The sequence below is a fragment of the Xiphias gladius genome, chromosome 9 (genome assembly GCF_016859285.1).
Source record: "Xiphias gladius isolate SHS-SW01 ecotype Sanya breed wild chromosome 9, ASM1685928v1, whole genome shotgun sequence".
NCBI lineage: Eukaryota > Metazoa > Chordata > Actinopteri > Istiophoriformes > Xiphiidae > Xiphias > Xiphias gladius.
The window spans coordinates 11,596,161-11,618,923 of record NC_053408.1 but is presented as its reverse complement, the minus strand read 5'-3'; the positions used below and the strand labels follow the sequence as shown (position 1 = coordinate 11,618,923).

General features: G+C 40.0%; 2 protein-coding genes across 5 annotated transcripts; both read right to left on the bottom strand.

The window, feature by feature from the left end:
- Nucleotides 1–156: 156 nt before the first annotated feature.
- Nucleotides 157–10,515, bottom strand: slc35g1 (solute carrier family 35 member G1). Of its 3 annotated transcripts, XM_040135629.1 has the most exons (6): nucleotides 10,024–10,515; nucleotides 7,713–7,893; nucleotides 6,438–6,572; nucleotides 5,870–6,066; nucleotides 4,319–4,758; nucleotides 157–241 (listed from the first exon to the last, which is right to left on the bottom strand). In XM_040135629.1, the coding sequence occupies exons 1-5, from the start codon at nucleotides 10,349–10,351 to the stop codon at nucleotides 4,346–4,348; spliced, it is 1,254 nt and encodes a 417-aa protein (XP_039991563.1). In that variant the 5' UTR covers nucleotides 10,352–10,515; the 3' UTR covers nucleotides 157–241; nucleotides 4,319–4,345. The 3 variants fall into 3 exon arrangements, with proteins under 3 accessions (XP_039991563.1, XP_039991562.1, XP_039991565.1); XM_040135628.1 differs by lacking the exon at nucleotides 157–241 and having other exon boundaries at nucleotides 2,028–4,758; XM_040135631.1 differs by lacking the exon at nucleotides 157–241 and having other exon boundaries at nucleotides 4,468–4,758; nucleotides 5,874–6,066.
- Nucleotides 10,516–11,076: 561 nt separating this feature from the next.
- lgi1b (leucine-rich, glioma inactivated 1b) lies at nucleotides 11,077–22,091 on the bottom strand. 2 transcript variants are annotated; one of them, XM_040136174.1, is made up of 10 exons: nucleotides 21,777–22,091; nucleotides 21,528–21,599; nucleotides 19,554–19,625; nucleotides 18,770–18,841; nucleotides 16,486–16,557; nucleotides 15,245–15,414; nucleotides 14,895–15,059; nucleotides 14,394–14,614; nucleotides 13,622–13,868; nucleotides 11,077–13,035 (listed from the first exon to the last, which is right to left on the bottom strand). In XM_040136174.1, exons 1-10 carry the CDS (start codon nucleotides 21,977–21,979, stop codon nucleotides 12,686–12,688), a joined length of 1,644 nt encoding a protein of 547 aa, XP_039992108.1. In that variant the 5' UTR covers nucleotides 21,980–22,091; the 3' UTR covers nucleotides 11,077–12,685. The 2 variants fall into 2 exon arrangements, with proteins under 2 accessions (XP_039992108.1, XP_039992109.1); XM_040136175.1 differs by having other exon boundaries at nucleotides 12,912–13,035; nucleotides 13,629–13,868.
- Nucleotides 22,092–22,763: the final 672 nt, after the last annotated feature.

The window sequence follows — 22,763 nt, the reverse complement described above, 5'->3', positions numbered from 1 at the left end:
ATGGGGGTGAATTGTTTCACTGCTTCGAATGACATTGTTGCTAAAAAAAATTAAGTGGCACGCATTTAATGTCCCAGTAGCCCATATCTTTATTATTATTATTATTTATTTATTTATTTTACCACTGCATTACATCTGATGTAAAATCACATTCTAGGATGTACCACAGGTAATGAAGTGCGGCCATCAGGGACGAGGGGAGCCCCGCTGGCAAGCGTGTGAAACCGAGTCTTGAGTGCGTCTGTAATCAAGAGGAAAAAGAGGAAGCCCATAAGTAGGAGAGAGACTTTGACTCGGACTCGGGAAGCACAGATTGCACCTGTGTGTGTGTGTGTGTGTGTGTGGGAGTATTGAAAAGCAGTGTCGATCAGGTACAGGAGATATGGCGCTTGAAGCACACTCTTGCTAGAGTATTCTGAACACACACTTCTGACCTTATCTGGTCGTTTTTTTGTTTTTATTTGTTTGTTTTTTTATATATATTAATCTATATGGTTGATATCAGATCGAATCACTCTGAAATCTGAACAAACACCAGTCAGCACGTTTCAGACCATTGCTCCGACCCCCCTCTCCATTATTCACCGATTCACCCAGGTCACCTTGGGCTGTGGGCACAAAGCTTTTGACTTCCACGGATAATCAACAGTTACTTCTGTGAAGTCTCTGTGTCAACTGTGACCCGACAGGAAAACGTGTAAACCTCGTTCTTCGTGACTGTGAAACATTAATAAAACGGCTGATTGAACAGCCGCGACTAAAACTGCCAAGGCAAGTTTATTTCTTCCAACAGCAAGGCACATTTAATGTGCTTTACGTAAGTCACATGAAAAGAAACACAGGGCATTGCATAATACAGTTCGTACCTACCAAAACTATCAAGAGTTTCAGATGAAGTTGCTGATGAGGTAAAGTTTGCATTGGCCTTCCTTTTGCGAATCCTGCCCTCTGCTGCCAGAAAAGGTTCATTACATGTGCAGGGAGACATTACAATTACACTATTTACTTGTGACAATAAGATTAATGATAATAATAGTACTCGTGATAGTAGAAGTTTTCTTTACTGATGATACGACCTATAGTAAATGGAGTGATTTGTATATGATTACAACTGTCAATACAAGTAGACTGTATTGTGTAGGTGATTGCTCTTTAAAGAAATGGATGGCGATCGCACTGAATGTCGAAACCAAACAAGTGTTACTAAACCTCAGGTGGCGGCTTGAAAGCCTAGCCTTCATTTTTACACAAGACATCTTTAGCCCCAAGTTATTCTACCCTGCAACAAAGAGCTACTCTGTTCTAGTTCAGCTATTTTTTTCACACTCCACTTAGCTCAGTGCTCAGCCGGAGAATTACCCCGCAACTTTGCCTCGGTCCAGGGGAAGGCTTATAACACCATCTATACACAGTTAGCCCTCTAAGCAAGGTACAAGCCCCTGTTTTGCAAGATATGGGTGACATTGTGACACAATGCAACGCAGCCATTCTGCAAGAATACACAATGCCTCGCAACTGTGCGTTGTTTACAAATAAAAGGAAAGTCAACAAAGGCATAGTAGAAATCTGTGTAGTGCGCACAGAGACAAATAACCTGCACGCGTACACACACACGCAAACGTACAATGACTACAATCCACCCAGCCAGGTATTATTCTGAGCCCTCCTGTCAACAGCTGCCTGACTCAGTAGTTTGTAAAAAGGTAGCCTGGTTTGTACCATTGTCGCCTATTGAGTCATTGGTGGAGCTAGGGGAAACGCCGTAGGCTTCGGGACAATGATGTAAGAACAGACAGCGCCTCTACACAGTTTGGGTCTGTTCCACGCGTTTCAGTCACGTTAGAAAGATATGATGATGCATGATTTGCAGACCACAGACAACAGGAGTTCTAAATTCATATAGAATTTATTCTTGAATCATAATAAACTAAAAATTATCCATCGCTATGCAGAAATATATACATCGTATAGAATATGTTGATGTAATACATTACAGAAATAGTAAAATAAATACTATTAAAGCGTAGTTTAAAAATCCTAAAAAGAGCTTTATTGGGTCTGTAAGGCTTATAGGTCCTGAAACAAATGTTTACCTAACCATTTGCTGGCAACTCAACACGTTGTGCTTACGCTACCAGCATTCAAGTCAACTAAATTAAAAATTCGGAGCACTAAAAGTCAACGTCAAAGCAAATCAAACAAGAAGAACATAACATTAGCCTCTGAACATCTGAAGTGACCAGAACATCCCAGTGTACTATGAACAATGATTAATAAATGTCACAGTGCCTTTAAATAAATTCCTCCTCACTAAAATATGACACTGGCATCACAAGTGATAGGCTGATCTTACTATATTTCACACATTAAAAATGAATGATATACCAGGGCTTGTTGTACAATGACCCAAAATGAACCATTTAACTGAAGTATATTCTGCTCTTTAAAACCAATGGGTAGGATCAGAATTTTATGAGCTGAGACATTTTGTATTAATAACTGGCACTGCTAATATTGGTAGTAAAATATCATATAAGTGTTTTCCTAATCAGTAGAATTTTACTCCGTCTTGCATAATGTTTGTGCACAGTTGAGATTTCAAACCACAGCAAATTACCTGGAAATAAAGATCAAATCAAGTCTCAGGTCAATCTAAGAGAGTGTGTTCTCCAGCATAGAAAGGGGAGCACTGCTTTATTTGAGCTTTCACATATCACACTGTGCCACGGCCTATAGGACCTCTGTAAATCTCCGTATTCCCCCTGAAATCTATAGTTGACATCTTAAAGTGGGTTAAGCAAACAAACATACAGCACTGCCTTACATAGTGTCACATTAGATAAAAAAGAGAAGTATATTCCTAGACTGTTAGGATCACTATTTAGTTGCTTTAGTTCTAAGATGACATTAAGTGCTAGCCTCCACAAGAGTTGACTCCTCCTGAGATGATGAAGAGATCAGTGTGGCCTTTGGGGGGGGTATAGGGGTCACATCTTATGTGCCTCATTTTTAAAATGCTGTTAGACTTCATCTTTGATTTTGTCATACACACATTAAAAATCATTACTTATTGAGTTGAGTTTTTTTTTTTTTTTTTTTTTTTTTTTTGAGAAGAACCCTACTTCATATTCATATGCAAAATGACACCTGAGGACTGCACAGTACAAGCTGCTGGTTACTGAGCAGCTCCACTAAGAAAGGCTGGAGGTTAAAGGTCCTGACTTAAGGCACTTCAGAGATTAGGAAATGATTAACTATGGACTTGATTGTCATAGATATTCGCCCACTACCATTTAATATATTAGAAAAGACAATGGCAACGGAGGAAAAATCAAATCACAAAATCAATTAAATCACAATGGAATAATTTTTTCATGGATAAGTTCATTGGGCAGGTTGTAGGTATAATTCATATTTGGGCATAATTAACAGGTGAGAAATCCCTGAGATAATCCTATAGCATGATTGTGTATTCAAGTAAAACTTTTGAAAACCAATTTTAATTTCAGCTTTTCAATTTCTTTTTTGACTCGAGATACTTGCAATGTCTTTATAATAAATACGTTATCTTTGCTAAAAATGGGTAATAAATGGCTGTATTTAATTGCTTATAATGCTTATTTTTGATGTGCATTATATTTCCTTTTCTTATTGTGGATGACAAAGTGATCGTCGTTGTATTGGCAGCACCACAGATATTTTAAGTATTTTTCGCGGATACTAGTTTGATACTGCCTCATACGCGATAAAATACATATTACACTTTTTTTTTTGTCTACTATGATTGTAGTTATGTGACACAGTATGAATGGTCCCAATGCAGTAAACCTCTTTCTTTGGCTATTTCATTCAGGTTAAAGTAAAAGGAAAATGAAACTGGGGACATCCCTCATCAAACGTCTTCATCAGCTTTCACCCCATTTATGCTGTACACATTCTTTTAAGGAGAAAATACGAATTCGATCATGACTAAGCAGCTATTTAGCTACAGGGGCTCCAGGGAGCCTGACACAGTTTTGGGCAGTAAAGTGGATACACAGTTTTTCCTTCTTCTTGTTTCCCTCACAGATGTGCTCATTTAAACCAAAACAAATGAATAACAATAAATTACACAAGTTGACTCTCAAGAATCAACATGTATAGATGTACAGAATTCAAATTTGAAATAAAGACCCTTACCCTCTATTACCCTTCTATATTTCTGCTTTAACTCTTCAAGTAGCTTAAACCTCCTCATAATGTTTGCATGTGAATAACAAGAAAAACACAGAATAAGTCAAGAACATATGATAATGAAAAAAAGAATAAATAGTATTACTGTGGTATTCTATGTTGCTTCTCCAGCTCAGCTCTTGCGAGAGCTGCTGTACCACTTCTTAACTGCTACTCCACTAGTGCTCATCACTACGCACAGTGCCCCTCCGAGGCTCCACAGGGTCGGTGCACGGTTGAAGAAAATAAATTGGAAGATGAATGCCAGCACCACATCCACAGTCCTCATCAGGGCCACAGGTCCGGCCTTCTCAATCTGTAGGGCCTTTGTCAGGAAGGTCTGACCGGCAATACCCAGGACAGCGATCAACATCAGCATCCAGCGATCACGGCCACAAAACGGGATCTTCCACTCCCCAAGGACGGATACAGTGATGATGCTCTGGATGAAACCGATGACGGCATAGTACCAAACAGAGAGGTAGTAATGGACGCTCTTCCCCATCTTGCGAAGGACAACAAATGTAAAAGCAGCCGCGATCGCTCCTACGAATAAATGAAATAAAATAAGAGACTGAATACACCAGTCAGAAGACAAATGAAAATTAACAAATGAATAAGAAAAACGACTGGGACTTGCATGGAAAAAAAGTATATTCAAATCTGCTGCTTCATAACTACATCTTTATCACTGAATTCACCATGGAATTATTCAGGTAATTAACAAAAACGTGACTGAAACTTGTTGGAGTGGACTTATTCTTGTGACCCTGATGACCATTATTATTTACTGGAAAACTGCTGAAAGCCACAACCTTATAAAATCATCCCTCCTTGATAACACCCGTATTTTCAGGCTGCCTTTCCTACCCTGACACTTTCGGCCATGCCTGAGAACTTTTCCTTCATCCTTCTCTATGGTCGAACTGGCACTGTAATAACCTCTGCCCCCTGTCAGTGCCACGGTATCACTTTGACACATTTCATGGAGGTCAGTGTATTTAGGGACCAGCTTTTGCAGGGGACAAAGTTTGATATAGTTGGACCTGGTGGAAAATCAGGGAAACACACGCTGCTATTGCTCAGGCAGCTGCTAAGCAGAGCACTTTTGAAAATCATGGTCTTTATCTGCACAATGTTGCCCTAACACATTTGGTGTGACAACAGGCTTATTCATAAATTTTATTAGGAAGGATTATGAAACCAACCACCACTGAGATCTATCCACTGAGATGTTGAACTGTGCTTAAGAGAGAACTTAGCCATAAAGCAAGGCTCATGAATTACCGGTCGATCTTCGTTTGGGCTTATTGGACACTTGGGTGTGATCGAACCAACACTCTTTCCCATGGAGAAGAGCTTTTTAAGCACCACGACCGGAAGGAGACCCCCCCAGAGTAAAACCCTGACTGTATCTCCCGGCTGACCTGGATGTGCCCTGGGACCTAGCTGTATCGAACTGAATTCCCCTGGTTGCCATGGTAATCCTGACCTTGTTAAGTGGTTAATATAAAGGACTGACAGACCAGGAGTCCGAAAATAAATTTCTTAACATCTTACTCCCTCCTAAAATATTTATTTTGTCTACTTATTATGATCAAACAAACTTGAATGTTTTATAATGCTTATATCAAACTGATTCTATTAATTGTATTACCCACAAATGCAGCAACAGTCCCCTTGATGTGGTTAGTGTAGTTGCCCTCGATGCCGCGTAGATGCTCGCCAAAGATGAATGGTGGTCGTGCGATCAGAATGACTCCGGTGATGGTAAAAACAGTGAAGACACAGTCCCAGATTGTACATCTCTCCTTGAGGAAAATCCAAGCCAGGAGCGAGGTAAAGACTGGATTACTGAGGGAGCATTGGACAGTGGAAAAAAAGGGGTTAACAGAGAGAAATGGTGAGAGCATGTGAAAACTTAAGAAATATCTGGGTACAGTTAAATAAATAAAGAATAGGGGGAAGTTGAGAGAAAAGCGTTGAGAAATGTTGATTATCGGCTCAACAGATTTGTGACATATGAGGTATACAGCTCTATTTGAGTCCACTTTACTAGATCTTTAATAAGATGAAAAGAACATGGGAGAGAAAAATAGTTAAGAGGATTAAGGAAAGTGAGAGTGAGATAAGTGAGATAAGGAGATGAGGGGGAGGAAAGAATAAGAATGAGAGGGAAATTATTGTACTAATCCACAATCAGTTAAGTTGCTACCAGCTCTCACCTGAACATGATGACAGTGGCATCTGCTAGTGGCATCTGCTGAACGGCATAGAAGAGCAGGATCATGGCATTGGAACCAATGAAACCCCGAAGCACCAGATATATACGTTTATCTCTGGGACCAAGGAAACCTGTCCTGGAGGAGCAGAAATACGAGGATGATGGATGAATGGATGGATGGATGACTGGATGGATGGATGGGTAAACTAAGTGATAGAGCAGTCGAGAGAATTTTAGAAAAAAATGGGATGCACGGAGAACAACTGAGCAGCAAACTGAGCTGAACGATGGCAAATGACTGGATGGTGGGACAGATGGATACATTTAGGTTGTGAGGAAATGACATTGTTGAATGGATGCATGGATGGGGCTGAAAAGAGGGGAGGACGGGACGTTTTGCTGGTGATGATTTGATGTCAAAATAAAGAGGAATGTAGAGGACAAATAGATGGATGGATGGATAGGTAGATGAATGAATAGAAATACTGGTGGTAGTCTTTGGGAATTCAGTTTAATTTCAATTCTTGGGGTCACTATGTGATTTTAAAATTGTGATTTCTGATAATCTGTGAAGTTTTATTGTAGTCTTTGACGGTCTTCTCATGTGAAAATGGCCTGAGATGGGTGTCATTCTTAATTACTTCATTTGGAAATTAGAAAGCTCAGTGCTGGAGCATCAGGTGGCCTAATGCTTCAGGCACATGACACATAACTGTAACGTTAACAGTTCAATTCCCTGCCGGGGGACCCTTGTTCCATGTCATACCCCTGTCTCTCCCTTTCCCATTGACTCCTGTCTCTCTCTAGACTGTCAACTGTCAAATAAAGGCAAAATGTCAAAACAAATCTTCAGCAGTGTACTTTATAATAACGTTCATGAGTTTGTTAGAAACATATAACTTCAAGTGGGACATTTTTTTTAAAACCCTCCCATAGCCTATTTTTTCATCAACATGTTTCTTAGAGTATTTTGACAACTTAAACTCGTTTGATCAGAGACTGTTTGTTGAGCTAAGATACTTGTCTACAAAGTGAAGGCAAGGCATGAAAACCGCAGCAGAAATCCCCAAAGATAAATTACTGGCAGGGATATGTGCTACGCTGCTGAGTTAATGCACTTAATCGTATCACAACATATAATTGTTGGTTTGAAATAAGGATTGTTTGGGAGTGTTACTAAAGCCCTAATTATTTCATATTTGTAAATCTTAAAACGGGAATTTATGTTTAACAGTCTAACTGGGGAAATCTAAATGAGTTTCTCCATCATGCTTACTTGTGGTAGATGAGTAATGGCACAATAAAGAGCATCTGGAAGAAGCAGCGTATGGCGCTGATCTCTATGGCGTGGACTCCCTGGATGGTTTTCACCAGGAGGGCAATGATGGAGAAGAAAACTGTGGACAGGAAAGCATAGAACAAACCAAGACCTGGACATCCCTTTGTTTTTTCTGCGCCTGTGAAAAAGAGAGGAAAGGAGGTGTCTAAGAACAGGGAGTGAGGGTGGGGGGGGGGGGAAAGCCCTGAGAGGGGTATAACCTCCACACTTCATTTTAAAAAATATCGCTTGTTTGGTTGTACTTATGTTGGTACAGTAACTCCAGGATTGAGAGTATATTATTGAACTCCATGTGGCCTTGGTTGCAAAAAACCACAAACAAAGAGATCTGCAAAACACAGTGGTGTAGTGTTTGCAAACCCTGCCCATGGAACAATAAACTGATATGCTTTCGGAGATTAAATTGCAACCTGAGGTCACTCAGGCATCTGTCTTTGTACTTGTTCACAATGTGTGGTCTATATACCATTGCATTTATTATATACTGCTTTTGTCTTTTTAACCTTGCACCAAGCCGAAGAGCTGGATGTCCGTCCTCCCTAACCTTCAAGTTGTCACATTAGTGTAGTGCTATCAGATATGTTTGAGTATAGTTTTTTTTCTTTTTCATTTTTTTGTATTCTTAGTTTCACTATAATGCCTAATAGACACAGGCAAGAAGATTATTACAGTGTTACTTTACTGAATTAGTATTACAATATTACACTCACTTTTGTTTGTTTTGAATAGCAATTTGCTTGGAATCATTGACATGGACAAAATAATGAATATAAACAGAAGATCATGATTATATCATCATAATAACTCAGTAGAGCGCAGACCTCTGCCAAGGCCAACATCAAACAACATACACCAGAGTTCGGAGAAAAAAATTCAATTTCCTAGTAAACGATGCGAATCTGACCCGAGGTGTAATGGGTTCTTCCCTTGCCCATGCCCCATCCCTCCACCAAGTTTAGTGCAAAATGGTTCTGTACTTTTTGTGTAATCCTGCTGACAAATAAACAAACTAACCGACAAACAAACACAGGTGAAAACATAATCTCCTTGGCAGAAATCATCATTTCATCAAAAGTCTGTAAACTATGATTATGAATTACTCTAAAGTGCAATTTAAATCTCAAAATTTTAACTGAATTAAAAAGTAAGCCCATAATATTTATTATTATTTGGAGTGTGAATAACAACGAATTACAACTATTTTTCACACTGTAATTGGCATTTTACACCAGGCACAAGGAGCTACATAAAGCAAAACGGAGGGGCAATGAGAATGCATTTTCCACTTCCTTATATGCATTCACATTAAAGCCACATAGCCTTTCCTCCTCATATGGTGCTTCACCGATGGAGTAAAAGCTTTCCGTAGTTCTACACCTCTGCTATTGATGGGGCACTTACAGAGTGCCAAACAAAAGATATGCAGACCAACACTGGAGCCTTGTAAATGGAAATGTTTTTGATTCAAATTCACGACAAGGTCTTATCTATTAAGTGTTATTTAAGCCTATAGGTATGGTGGCCCTGGTACTGTAAAAGTGCACAGTCATCCATCCTCTTTAAGGATGACGCAAATGTTAAGCTGGCTTGCAGCAGATGGTAGGCTGCACACTTTGCAAACGAGTTGTTCACATTAGGCATTGGACACGGTAACTGGGTGCGATATTTTGTCGCCCTATGATTATTGTTAGAGCTGAAATGTAAATAAAGAGGTATAACGTCAGAGTCTTGGTACGAGCAACCACTATCGGTACAAACATCACCGATTCATTTTGAAATATAATGAGCGGCCATACACTTATTTCTGTTAAAAAAAAAAAAAAAAAAGTATGTCTATACACAGCCCCACTTTTATTGTGACGTAAAGCACATCATGGAATTACGTAATGTGCGCAAGCCGTGAAGAAAGAGCGTCCAAACTTTACGGAAATGGCTAAAGTCGCTTCAACTGCGCTTTCCCCTCGACTTTAACTGTCATTTCTGTTGCTTTCTTTCCCACTCAACGGGCTTAATGACATACACGTGATATCAGCACGGTTATTATTATTACATGACGTTACACCGTTGTATAACGTGAGGCTACGCAGGAAGTCTCAGGCTCCCGCGGCTGCCTTTTTTTTCCGCCTTAACCGTGCATCGTCTTCCCATCACAGAGGTCGCCAACAGACCGCGCCGGTGTGAGGGTGGGGACGTGAATCGCCTCAGGTTAAGATGTCGTTTCAAGAAGTGAGCGCGTGCGCCCCTCTACCTTCGCGTGCGCTTGCTTCTCGGGATGCGGGCTGGCCCCCGACGCAAAACGCCGGCGGGCACAGCGTTTTCTTCTCGCCGCCTTCCAGTGAGTTTTCGCCCCCTCTCGCTTCCTCGCTCCCCGCGGCATCATCGTCGTCGTAACCGCACGACACGCGACAGTTGGCGTGCAGGCGAACCCGCTCCGCCGTCCGCTCGTCGTCGCCGCACTCGTCGTGGTCGTCGCCGCCGCTGTTTTGGCCATGGCTGTCAACTTTGTGAAACACTACGGTAATGTCGTCCTCCCCGGATAGAGCCCGCTCGTGTGTACAGTGGTTACAGTCACCCATGGTAAGATGTGGCGTCTGGGCGGCAGCATGCCTTGGTCAGAGTACCGTCCTCCTTATTCGGTGCCCTGAGAGACTGAGAAGACAAGGTTAATGATTAACCTTGGCGCGGGGATAGAAACTCCCATGCGGTGGTTACTTTACCCACAGGGGGGCAGAACTGAACCCGGTCCACCGCCGCTCGACAAATAAAACATTTCCCAACGTTTGAGACCATTGCAAAGGGAGGTAGTGGAGGTTTGAACCAACCAGATCTCAGCTAAAACACATTTGGGCAGACAGACGTCTTTGTGAACAAAAAATAAATTAAACCTACGTGGCTCATATATATATATAAATATATAATGTTTTTTTTTTTTACATAATATGTACGTCATTACCATGAACTATAAATCAAAATTATGACTTAGTGCTACATGATTATGACTCCTAATTCAAAATATTGAGGTTTTAGGACATTTGACAAACTAATGCACTACTGTGAGCCATGATTATGATGTAATCCCTAGTTCAACTCTTTCTTCAAGCTACAAAAAGACACAAAATAGAACAAAAAAAACAAAAAAAACAAAAACAGCTGAATCCAAACTGGATCTGTAAGAAGATCTTCTACCTAAAAAAAATAAAAAATAAATCAAGAACTGATAATGAAGACTATCAGAGTTAAGTGAACGAAATGTTTGTTGACTCCAGTATATGTAAGGAATGGAAAACATAAGTTTATTGGCAAATCAGTAATAACAATGAGAAAAACTACATCTATGATTTAGCATTGTATTATTTTATTACCACTGTACATAAAATACAATGAGCAAGATGACAAAGGAATAGCTAATATCCTCTACCCTAGATTAGACTGACACAAGTAAGCCTATACTGTTTTACAGAAGTTACATGTTACACAGTGTTTAAGGAGGTGATCCTTGTTTTTTTTTTTCAACTATATGTCTACACTAAATTCTATGTCTATGAAAAATATAACATTGAGTGTGGTCCCCTCTACATACAAAAGCAATATCATATAAAGTCATTTACACAGTATCGTAAAAACGTAAACATATTTGGCAAATTGTTGTCAGTGAAAGTTGTTAAATTGTCAATCATCTAATGTTTCTTTTGTGTCAGAATAAGAGGACCGTGTGAAAGCACAGGTAGTAGGTGCTGCACAGTGGCGGGCTTTTAGTTGCCCAGTAAAGACAATAATGGTTTTGTCAATGAGGGAGAAAAGGGGCAAGAGTGCAGTGAAAGAGAGAGGGCTGGTTGACACAGTGGGATGCTTCTAGCGAGTCATTCATCAGGAACACTGTGAGTGTCTGTATCATGCATACAGTCTTGCTTATCTGAGAGTAGACCGAACTGAGACCCCCCCCCCAGTTATGCGTAAAGTAATTACGAAAGACTGATGGAGCACAAGTTAACTAGCTGCCAAATTGCGCTAGAAAAATGAACATAATTCTCAGCAAGTGGTCCAATTTCTACCTGCATTTTGTAAACATTACTAACATTACTAACTACAGTGTTGCTGCTTTTGCATTATCATCCAACTTGGATTAGATTACAATTTGAAAAAGATTCTTTTACATTTGTGAGATTGTCCATCTTCTACTACGTATCGAACAACCCAGACTTTGTCACATGAGAGTCTAAACAACTGGTGTGACAGAAATGATGATGCCTTGTGAGATTTATACGCCTTATGCTCCCCACCAATCAGCATAATTGAAAAAGCCTGGATGCTTTCAACTCCAGTGTAGTAAATGAGATGAACCTACACAGACTACCTCACCGCTTAAATCCAAAATCCACATACCTCATAGTTGATTACATCCCACACTCAATAATCTATTTTACTGTGAAGTTAATTTTCCTGAAAGGCCTTGTTGTATTATAAGTAAAAATTGACTCTTGTGTCCATAGTTTTTTTGGATACAACTGCAAGTCACCCTGGACGCATTTTGCCTATTTTTCCTCAAGAAATATTTCACCATTTAGCTATTGTTACAAGGTCATCAGCACTACCGAATTCCTAAATCTTTCCTATTAAATTCCTGCAAGACAAATAAAAACAATATATGGAGTTGAATAGCAAAAACATATGCTGTATGTCAAGGTACTGTAGTAGGCCTACAACGTTGAATAACAGACAAAAACAATGATTTGATGGTTTGTTTTTCCTGAAAGATAGTCAGTTCGCACTCTGACTAATTAAGTTGTTTCAAATGGAAAATAAGGTGGGAATTGCTAGTGGATTCAAATCGGACTGACAAGTTAAACAAAATCACAGAAGAAAGCATTTAAATGGTAGTGTACATAATTTGTCCTGAATTGACGATGGGTTTAATTACTCAAATCAATCATGAGGTGCTCATATATCTGAGTTTTTCCCTTGAAGCTGGATGCGAGCAGGAACACCCGGTCATCAATGGACACCAGAGAAAATGCTCGAGGTGCCTGGATATTCAGCTCCTGAGATGCGACAAACTGGCCCCTCTTGGTGTCCCACTGGTAGACCTGTGTCAGTGAATAATCGCTGCCCAAGATGGCATACTGCCACTTGCCGATGGAGACAGGCTGGAACACCATAGAGCCACGGGAAGGAAATGTCTGGACCTCCTTGAACATGGCACCATCCCAGCGCATCACCTTGGAGTCCCCGATGAATCTTGTTAAGCATATAAACAGATCACCTTGGAAATGGACAGAAATTCAAGGATCTGTTTAGTTTACACATTCAGCTACTAAATCTGAATCTAAGATAGGAAAGCTTACAAACAAAGTTTCTGTAAGTCCAAAGTATTTCACAGCTTGTTCTCAACAGCTACTTAACAAAGTCTCGGTAATAGATGAGCTGTCCCTTTAGAAAGAAAAAATACAGAGAATATTATACAGTAATGATTTATGGGAAGATTTTATGGCAGTGGACATTGGCATTGCCACCTTTAAAATGAATGCCCATATGGCATGTTAAGGAATGAGGAACTAAAAGTTTAATAAATTACAGCTAAGAATGTTAGTCAAACATTTTTTTTAAATTACTCACATCAAGGAAAATAGTGACCCTGTGTCAAAGTCCACTGTTGATCACATGACACTCCCCAGACTATCTGAATCTTAGCATTAAAAATTGAATAATGGCATCTAGAGTGCATACACTGTTTGCAGTATCCTGGTCCAAGGACAAGCTGACTCACACCAGCTAATACTGTGGTGCGCGCAAAGTCTTTTTAGAGCCTGTGTGTGTACATACATTGCGATTCAAGCTGCAGCTCTCACCTTTCACCTGAAAGTGTTTGACAGAGAAGACGTCCTCCATCTCTGGTATATCAGTCCTGCGGTCAAACTGTTTCTGGCTCCTGTTCCACTGGTACACAACAGGCCTCTGGGAGCTGCTGGACAAGATCAGGTGGGGTTTGTTTGAGATCTCCAAATATTCTACATCTGTGTCCCGGTACCACGGGTGGAGTGACTGGTGGGAGTAGAAGCCATTGCCGTTCCATTTGTACACTGTTGTGGAGCCAGCCTATGAGAAAAACGAATGTAAAATGTCAGCTAAGATCAACTTTATTCGAAACACTACTTCCTATTACAACTGTTACAGATCTGTACCTAAGTGCCTAATAGCGATCTACAAAAACCTAATTAACAAGCAATTTTTAGAGTATTGGACAAATGAGCTTGTGATGAGTGCGCTTGAGTGTCCCCAAACATATGTGAGAGCATATGCGAACATTTGGCAGTGCTGGGGTAATCAGCAGGAACCGGCACAAAATGACATGCTGTGGAGAACACAAGGGGGAAGGAATGGCTGACATGGTGGGAAGAGTAGTTTAGAGGAGCAGTTAGCATACAGGGTGGACACAATAACCAGAACACCTATACAATATATTGGAATCAAGTACAATAGCTTTGTTGTTGTTGTTATTAAAAGTAAAATAACCATCACTACTGTACCGTGCATTTAGGTGATCTGCCACCAAATGGTTGGTTTATGCTCTGATCAATTATTAGAGTACTTCTGAATATTGGAAAAGGAAAAAAAGCCAACCTTGGAGCTGTCAGCGATGACAAAGAAAGACTCGCCATCGATCATGAACGTCTCAATGTCGTTGGGTTTACGAATCTTCAGGATGTCAATGTCCTGGATCTTGATGAATTTGTTGGCGGAGGTGTCACGTTTGTAAATGTGTGAGCCCCCAAACAACTGGGCCACGATGACAAAGAGGTGGTTGTCAATCACCATGGGCTTGCAGACCACAGTGGAGGTGCCTAAACAGGAAAAGAGAAGAGAGGATGATAAGACAGAAAAAGCATTATTAATACTAGACAGGTAATCATTAATACTAGAGTAACAGTTAACTCTGCCAGCATTTGTTTTATATCCCTAAAGAGTGCTTAAGGACATTGACACAATACAATCAATATATGGTTCCTTATACCTATACCAGCCATTTCTCCACAATTTAACTATTACACATTGTAATTTGAGATAGAAACATTTAGAAAGGGTAAGATTAATGCCACTCTTTCTTTGGTTTTTTTAACTCACTTGAAATGGTGTCATAGGTTCTGAAGGTCATCTCAACGTGATCCCATTCCAGGAAGCTGCATGTCCCAGCAAACGGTTGGGGAAACACAACAAACTGATCTTTGCCAAAGGTGAAGGCCTCCACTGAAATTGACTCAAACTTCAGCAGCTGATAGGAGGTGAACTCTGCAAAGTACAACATGACAATAAATTCCAATCCTTTTGCTCTCTAAATAATCCATTCATATTGATAAAATTTCCATTAACAGGTAGGAGGAACACATTAACATTAACAGGCCGTCAATTGGGGACAGAGCTATTGTCGATGTATTTCCTCTATGACAAGGGGACAGACACAGGCAAGAGGATACCTGCTGTGATGCAGTCAAAAGAGTGAGGCAGCAGGTCATTGATATTCTTCCCCTGGTGAATGGGCGGTCCGCTGCAATAGATCTGATCCAGGGTGGCATTAGTGTGGTGCATCCACTCCACCAGCCACTTGAGCTTGCAGTCACATATCAGGTTGTTGCCTCGCAGATCCCTGCATGCATTGAATAATCACATGGAACACCAGCTAACATATAAATGTTTCCTTGGTAATAAATAATATTATGCTCTTTTGAAGTATGTATTTTAAAGGTAGGTTTTTATGTTTCAGTTTCTGCTCACTGCCTGCTGTCTCTCCCCTACTTGGCTGCATGTTGGCTTCAAGCCAACAAAACCACAACAACAAGTGTCCTATATCCTGGGTAGTCTCTGCTTGTTACCCACTCTCAGACTGATTTGCTATTGACCTTGGATGTGTGTATTGAATCCAGACACACGCACGCACACACACACACACACACACACACACACACACACACACACACACACACACACACACACACACACACACACACACACTGTAGTCTGCATTATTCCAGTTGATTGTGGTAGTGTGACCAAAGCCAGGATCCAATTCTTTTCTCAGTAATTGACTTGTTTACAATTTACCCTGACATTCTGGCATCCTAACCATCTATTTTATTTTTCTCTTTCTTTTCTCCGTTGCAGCAGGGAATAGCTTCTTCTACCACCTTTTGTTTTTTTACTCTGTCTCTTCTTACCCCTATTCCTCCTCATTGTGTTCCTCTGTTTAGAGTGTGGATTACTCTCCTTTCCTTTTTAGCACCATAACTTCATAATAATACTGTAATTAATTCCACAATTTAAGCAAAGAGGGAGGGCGACAAAAGAAGATATGGCTCAACTTCCTCAAATCCTTTCTCTGTGCTTCTCCAAAGCCCACCCCTCCCCCATAAATCTCTCTGGATAACAAAAAATATTACAGTACATTTTTGTTCCTTGTTCCATTATATTATATCAAACCAATTATATTCATAGTTCGTATGTCAGCTTTGTCATTACACACACATGAACCCACAAGAATGGACGTTACTCACTCACTCAACCAGAAAACGAATTAATCAACTAAACACATGGAAAGAATCACATAAAAAAAGATTATTACTTAATGGTCATATTAACAATGTACTTTATACAGTATATATATACAGTTAAGGATGAATTACTGTGAATATGCTGTGTCTGAAATACAGATTGCACTCACACTTTGGTCAAAGCATCCATGCCCTTGAAGACATCCTTGGGCAGCGTCTCAAGATTGTTGTAAGCAAGACTCCTGATAAACGAACAGAAAAAAAAATAACACACAGTGATTGAATCAGAGGAATTGAATTAGAAGTAGACTGTCTCTTTACAGACAGTAGACACTGAGTCAATGAACTGTATTATTGGCTCGTCATCGGATGTGTTTTGACTTGAGCAAGAGTAGAATAAACAAACCCTTGTACCAACAAAATTATAAACCAAATATAAAGAGCCCACATGATAAAACCTGAATACCTTGACAATATTCTTGTGACATAGCACAATCATGTCACAAGTGGTTAAAAGGCTAAGCAGTGAAATGGAAGGGAATAAAAAAATTTGTGATTAATTAATTAAGGCAGAGCCACTAAACTGAGCGCAGGGAGGGAATATCATTTCTTGGAAAAGGGTGACATGCTATTCTTCATACAACTTACCCATTATGTGAAGCTGTGGAGGGTAATATTTCATTCCCTTAACACTGGTCTTACTTCACAATGAATGTGTTTTTAACCAACTTAAACAGCGCTACGCTTCTCCAAGGCTGTCAAGTGGACGATACAGGCCCTATAGACACCTTTCATTTGTGGGTGAGACACTTAACTACAAACCAGAAAGAGATGGAAATGCAATGAAATGTCAGTGTAATCCATGGATGTTGCATTATTTATCTGAGAGTCCAGGGATAGAGGCCACTTTAATTTGAGCTTGTGCAAGAATGCCTTCTCCAAACAAATGGGGGATAGAACAGAGTGGACGGGATTTGAGCAGGACCCCTACCTGTGCCCTTTAATATTTTTTACTGTATGTGATGCATTCAAAATGCATTTTGTCATTATTTTTTTGGTATAAAAATTTGTTTATTTCCCACTAGAACAAGCGGAGGTATCCACGGCAACAGGAAAAGAGCACTTTATCCCTTCATGTGGTTGCATATGACGTTCTGAGTCATAATAGAAACACTAGTAAATCTTAGTTAACATTTGTATCTGTTCACATATTATTGTTTGATAACTGCTTAACTGGAAATTTGATTAATCCTAGACCAGTGAGGTGTGTCAGGTGTAGGGCATTCTTATGGGTTTTTTTTTTTTCATAAAAGCCTAACAAACTGTTTTCTGTCCCCCACAGTTACATCTGAGCTGAATCTGATATTTGCAGCTTAGCAATGATTCTTTGACTTATTATCAAAGTTCTCTCAACAATATTACGTCTGAATAAATCCTGATAAACTGTTAAACCTCTCACATTCGAGTGCTTTCCTCTACAGTGCTGTACAATATTTCATAAATGTGATGGGGGAGAGTTGAAAGTCATCCGCCCATCCATCTACACATTGTTTCATGCACGATGATGAAAACAGGTATGCGAGCTTTTGGCTGCACCACCAGGCATAACCTCAAACTATGTTAGGTCCAAACCTGTCATAGACTCAGGGGCAGATTGTGAGTCATATGGTTTAAGGTTACAGTACAGTTATATTTAGTTTTGCCCTACAGGTTGAGCACATTCTCAGCTATCTTTAGCTTTGGCACGCTTTGCAGTTCAGGAAAGCTGGATTGTTTACAAAAATATATAGGGTTTTTTTCCCAAATACTATAACCACAGGTACATACTGTGCATTACTTATCACCCTCACAATAGACACCACAGCAGTCTACAGGAGATAGCACTACTCACAATCACACACCTGTTCACATTAGTTCACTCATGAATTCATTCTTTTTTTTAAGCTGTTTTTGAAAAAAAATATAAAACATAACATTTAGTAATTAATGACCCCAATAACGACAGAAAAAATAAAGCTATATGAGTTAAATTCAAAGAATCTTTTTTTTTTTCTGCCATAAATATGTGAACAACAACTCTGACAACTAGAGACACCTTGACCTGTCTTTCAGCAACCTGATCCAGCTGACACCTGGAGCCAGTAACCTTGGACATCACCACTGGTGGCAGCACTTCTGCCTGCTTTGTGCTTCAGAAAGTGACAAAGTGATACAGTGAGAGAAGAGGGCAAATTATGCACAGTTTATGTTGGAATACCTTAAATACCAGTATCCTATTACCTTTTACCACAGTGCTTCCTTTTGAGAATAATGGAGAATGTAAAAGCAGCTGGTGCAACGAGTTAATGATTGGGGGTTATGACAAATCATCACAACTTGAATTGAACAAAGGAAGGAAGAGCAGAATCAGTAGTAAATTCAATAATATGGCCTCCACAGAAACAAAATACTTACAGATGTATCAGTGCTTTCAGGCCCCGGAACGCAAATGGGGATATCGATGCAATTTTGTTATTTTCAATAAATCTGTGAATGAGAAGTAATTTTATTAGCAGTACTCTCACCTCTGACATCCTTTAACCTTCTGCACATCTTCTCCCTTTGCAGTTGTAGAGATGGTTGCATAGAAAACCTGAGCTCTGTCCTAATTGCATATGACACTGCATACTATCTGTATACAAGTATCCAATACATTCATACCAAAATAAATGTCAAAGTGAATTATCTTTTAAAGGCTGTGCACACTTAAACAGTTGTTTTTAATTATTCTAGCTAATTAAACTTTTGCTCTGGTTGATGTTGGACAGAGTTAGGCTGGGAATTACATGACGTCGGCAAACTTCATGAACTGATAAAAATCATAAAGATGTACGTTGTCACACCCCAATCAGGCATCATAAGTGGAATGACCTGTGGGGGTGAAACATGGCTGTGTAGGTGCTTTAACTTGCCAGCACGCATGCCAGTATTGCACAGTTTTTGAGGGTGGTGTTGATGAACCATGTAGTACCACAAAGCATCGCTCTGTTCCAAAGTCGTCATTTGATCAGTGTTCATTGGCTTATGACTCATATCAGTTCCTATTACGTTAGTGCAATAAGAGTAGATTACAATGTCTGCAATGGTAAACAGTTTGTGTATTTTATGACACTCTCCCACAAACATTCACTATTCTGAATATGTTAACCATTTATATACTAAACCGTGACTATTGCAAGCTTTAAAGAGAAATACTTACAGATATTCAAGATGTGGTAAACCTAGGAATGCATCTTCATCAATGAGGTCAAATGAGTTTGCTGTGAACAACCTGTGAAGAACAAACAAAAACAAGAAAAGAATTTAAAGCTATACTCTTATATTTTGTCCTAGTTTCCAACCATGCCCTGAAACTCGCTTCAATCACATAATTTTCTCACTGTTAGTGAACTAGGTTAAGCTTCAAAACATTACAAAGAGCTGACAGGAGGGTTGCTCTTTGTTACTACAACAAAATCTGGGAGTGGTGAGCAGTGGAAAAAGATGGGGCTTTAGATTTATTGTAAAAGACAACAGACTAATGCAGCATTTCTGCCCACGGTGTGTTGTTAAAAAAATTAATGAAATGAATAAAACAGAGAAATGGAAGCTGACTCCTCCATGTTTTTCATGAAAGTAATTAAAGAGAGATTGGTTTCCTCTTCCCACAAGTTTCTGAATCACCCTTTAAACTAGTAATGTAAGACTGGTGCCCAGCAACAACATATTGTGCACCCCACCTCATCTACACATAAAATGTGATTATAAGGGGTTGAAGGCTTTTCATTTACTGTAAATCCAGTGGAAAAGTTTGGCCACTGTAAGGTGAGTCTATTCTGAAAATAACTTTTAAATAGAAATCTCATCAGTATTTCAAGATACATGGCATTTCAATCACAAAATGCCGCTCAAAAGAGGCTAAGGCCTTTTAATTCCAAGATGTCAAAATGCTGAAAAACCATTTTTGGAATGAATCATTTCTTACTGAATGTGAAGCAAACCACTGACAGTGACCCTTCACAGTCTGCTAATGTTGGCCACAGAGACGCCCCACCGATGTAGTAGTGCTTTAATGGAGGTTAGGATACTCCAGGTAACCTTGACAGTAAATAATGCCAGACGGGGCAGGACCACTCATTCCCTTTCCCCAGTCATATTTGCCTTCACTCTGGTCTCAAGCCTGCTTCTCCGACATCGAAGCTGCCTCCTCCTAAATTTGAGAGTTCGTGCACATCCAGACTGCTTTAGTGTCATGTGAGAATACGGAGGAAGTGCTGCCAAGAAAAATGTTTTGCTGAGACAAAATGATGCTTGGTGACAGCGTGCTATTATGTGCAGTGAACTGAAACAAGTGTGATCAGAGAATGGAGTTAAGCCCGACCTAGCTGTTTAATTTGTGGAATTGCAGTAACAAACTGCTCAATAGACTCCAGTCCTTACAAAACATTTAATAATGAATGTCAGTAAGTAAAAGATTTGGTAAGATAAACTATACTGTTTTTGCAAGACAAATTCTTTTTCCCCCAAGTGTTATCTTACAGTAAGAACATGTTCATTACTTATCTCTGCCTCTCTATCTCTACCCAACACAAACACAAACACACACACACACACACACACACACACACACACACACACACACACACACACACACACACACACACACACACACACACACACACACACACACAGCTCCTCTCTCCACAACCCCTGCTGTTAGTTGCTGTGGCCATGTGGTCCATTGCATAATCCTGACACCATTACAGAGATTCCCCCTTTAAATCTGCATATCAGCCTCTATACAAGTCCTCTGGGGAGATCCTGCCTGATAGATAGATAGATAGATAGATAGATAGACAGATAGATAAAAAGGTAGACAGATAAAAAGATAGATAGATAGATAGATAGATAGATAGATAAAAAGATAGACAGATAGATAGACAGATAGATAAAAAGGTAGACAGATAAAAAGATAGATAGATAGATAGATAGATAGATAGATAGATAGATAGATAGATAGATAGATAAAAAGATAGACAGATAGATAGACAGATAGATAAAAAGGTAGACAGATAAAAAGATAGATAGATAGATAAAAAGATAGACAGATAGATAAAAAGGTAGACAGATAAAAAGATAGATAGATAGATAGATAGATAGATAGATAGATAGATAGATAGATAGATAGACTCACAGCAGTTGCAGGGCAGGCGTGTGAACAAAGCTTCCCCCAGTGATTTCATTAAATCCAGACTTGACAAAAGATCTGAAGGGATGAAGAACATATATTAAAGGCGAATTTATCAGAAAGTATACTGAAGATGAGACCTGGTTATACTGAGAGGCAGAGACAGAGGTGCCATAAGCTTTCCTGATAATTACTCATATGTAGATTAAATGGCACAATGAAATCAAGAGTCTATTCAGCTGCAGGAGCACTTACAGAGAAACGACGTCGGGTGGGAAAGTGTGAGGCACAGATCGGACGTTCTCACACAGGGCATTATCTTTGGTGCAGATACATCCAGTGGGGCACCTGGGCTGCCTCACTCTCCGTCCCGCTGCTAAAACCAAGCCGACAGCGGCGACCCAAACCAAGAGCGTCCGTCCTCTCCATCCTCTCACTGCTCTGCCCGGGTATCCCATTCCTTCTGTCCCGGCCGAGTACTGTCACTCCTGCACATGCAAGTTCTCGGCGAAATCCGCGAAGAGTAATCACAGGATCTAACAAGAAATCTGTCGGTGTTTTTCTGATTTAAAAAAATATATATACATGTATTTGTGCTGGTCTGGTTTGTTCTGGTGTTGTTGCGCTCTGATGCGGGCTTGTGCTTATGCTTCTTGCGTCTCAATAGGAAGGCGACAGTCCAGCGGATTCGTTCTGCAAGGCGCAGGATTACAAATGCGGGACAGACAGGACATGAGAGCAGAAAACAGTCTCAGATTGTCTTTGTCATGAGGAGGAACCAACTCGACCTCCCAAACGAAAATACGCTGCTAAAAAAAAAAAGAAAAAAGCATCAACTAATAATTGGTCTATTTCTATTAGGCTGCTGCTTACAAAGAAGTTGTCTTGCAGACTCACTGCTGCAGCCATGAAAGGAAAAAACAAAACAAAAAAAGAAACGTAAATTCCCGAGAGAGAGAAAGAGAAGGGAAGAAAGAGAGAAAGAGAAAAGAGAGAGAGGGGGGGGGGGGTTACCCCAAGGTGCGCTTTTTTATCAGCACTGCCAGCTATTATTTATGCGTGCTTCAGAGCTGTGCATGGCTAATGGCAAGCGACTATTCATGAGCTCTGCGAATGCACCTGCCACACTCATTCAAATGCTGCCTCTTTTCTTCCCTGCTTTGGCACAATAATGACATTAACTGGGGGGGGGGAAGATGAGTTTATTCCATACGGTTAAAATCAAACATAAATTATTAATTC

Coding starts and splice junctions, on each gene's coding strand:
- lgi1b (XM_040136174.1), bottom strand. CDS start 21,979: ATGGGATACCCGGGCAGAGCAGTGAGAGGATGGAGAGGACGGACGCTC. Junction 19,626..21,527: donor ACGCCTGCCCTGCAACTGCT/GTGAGTCTATCT, acceptor TGTTCTTCACAG/GTTGTTCACAGCAAACTCAT. Junction 13,869..14,393: donor TCATCGCTGACAGCTCCAAG/GTTGGCTTTTTT, acceptor TTTTTCTCATAG/GCTGGCTCCACAACAGTGTA.
- slc35g1 (XM_040135629.1), bottom strand. CDS start 10,351: ATGGGTGACTGTAACCACTGTACACACGAGCGGGCTCTATCCGGGGAG. Junction 7,894..10,023: donor AGAAGCAAGCGCACGCGAAG/GTAGAGGGGCGC, acceptor TCTTTTTCACAG/GCGCAGAAAAAACAAAGGGA. Junction 6,573..7,712: donor CCATTACTCATCTACCACAA/GTAAGCATGATG, acceptor CTGCTCCTCCAG/GACAGGTTTCCTTGGTCCCA.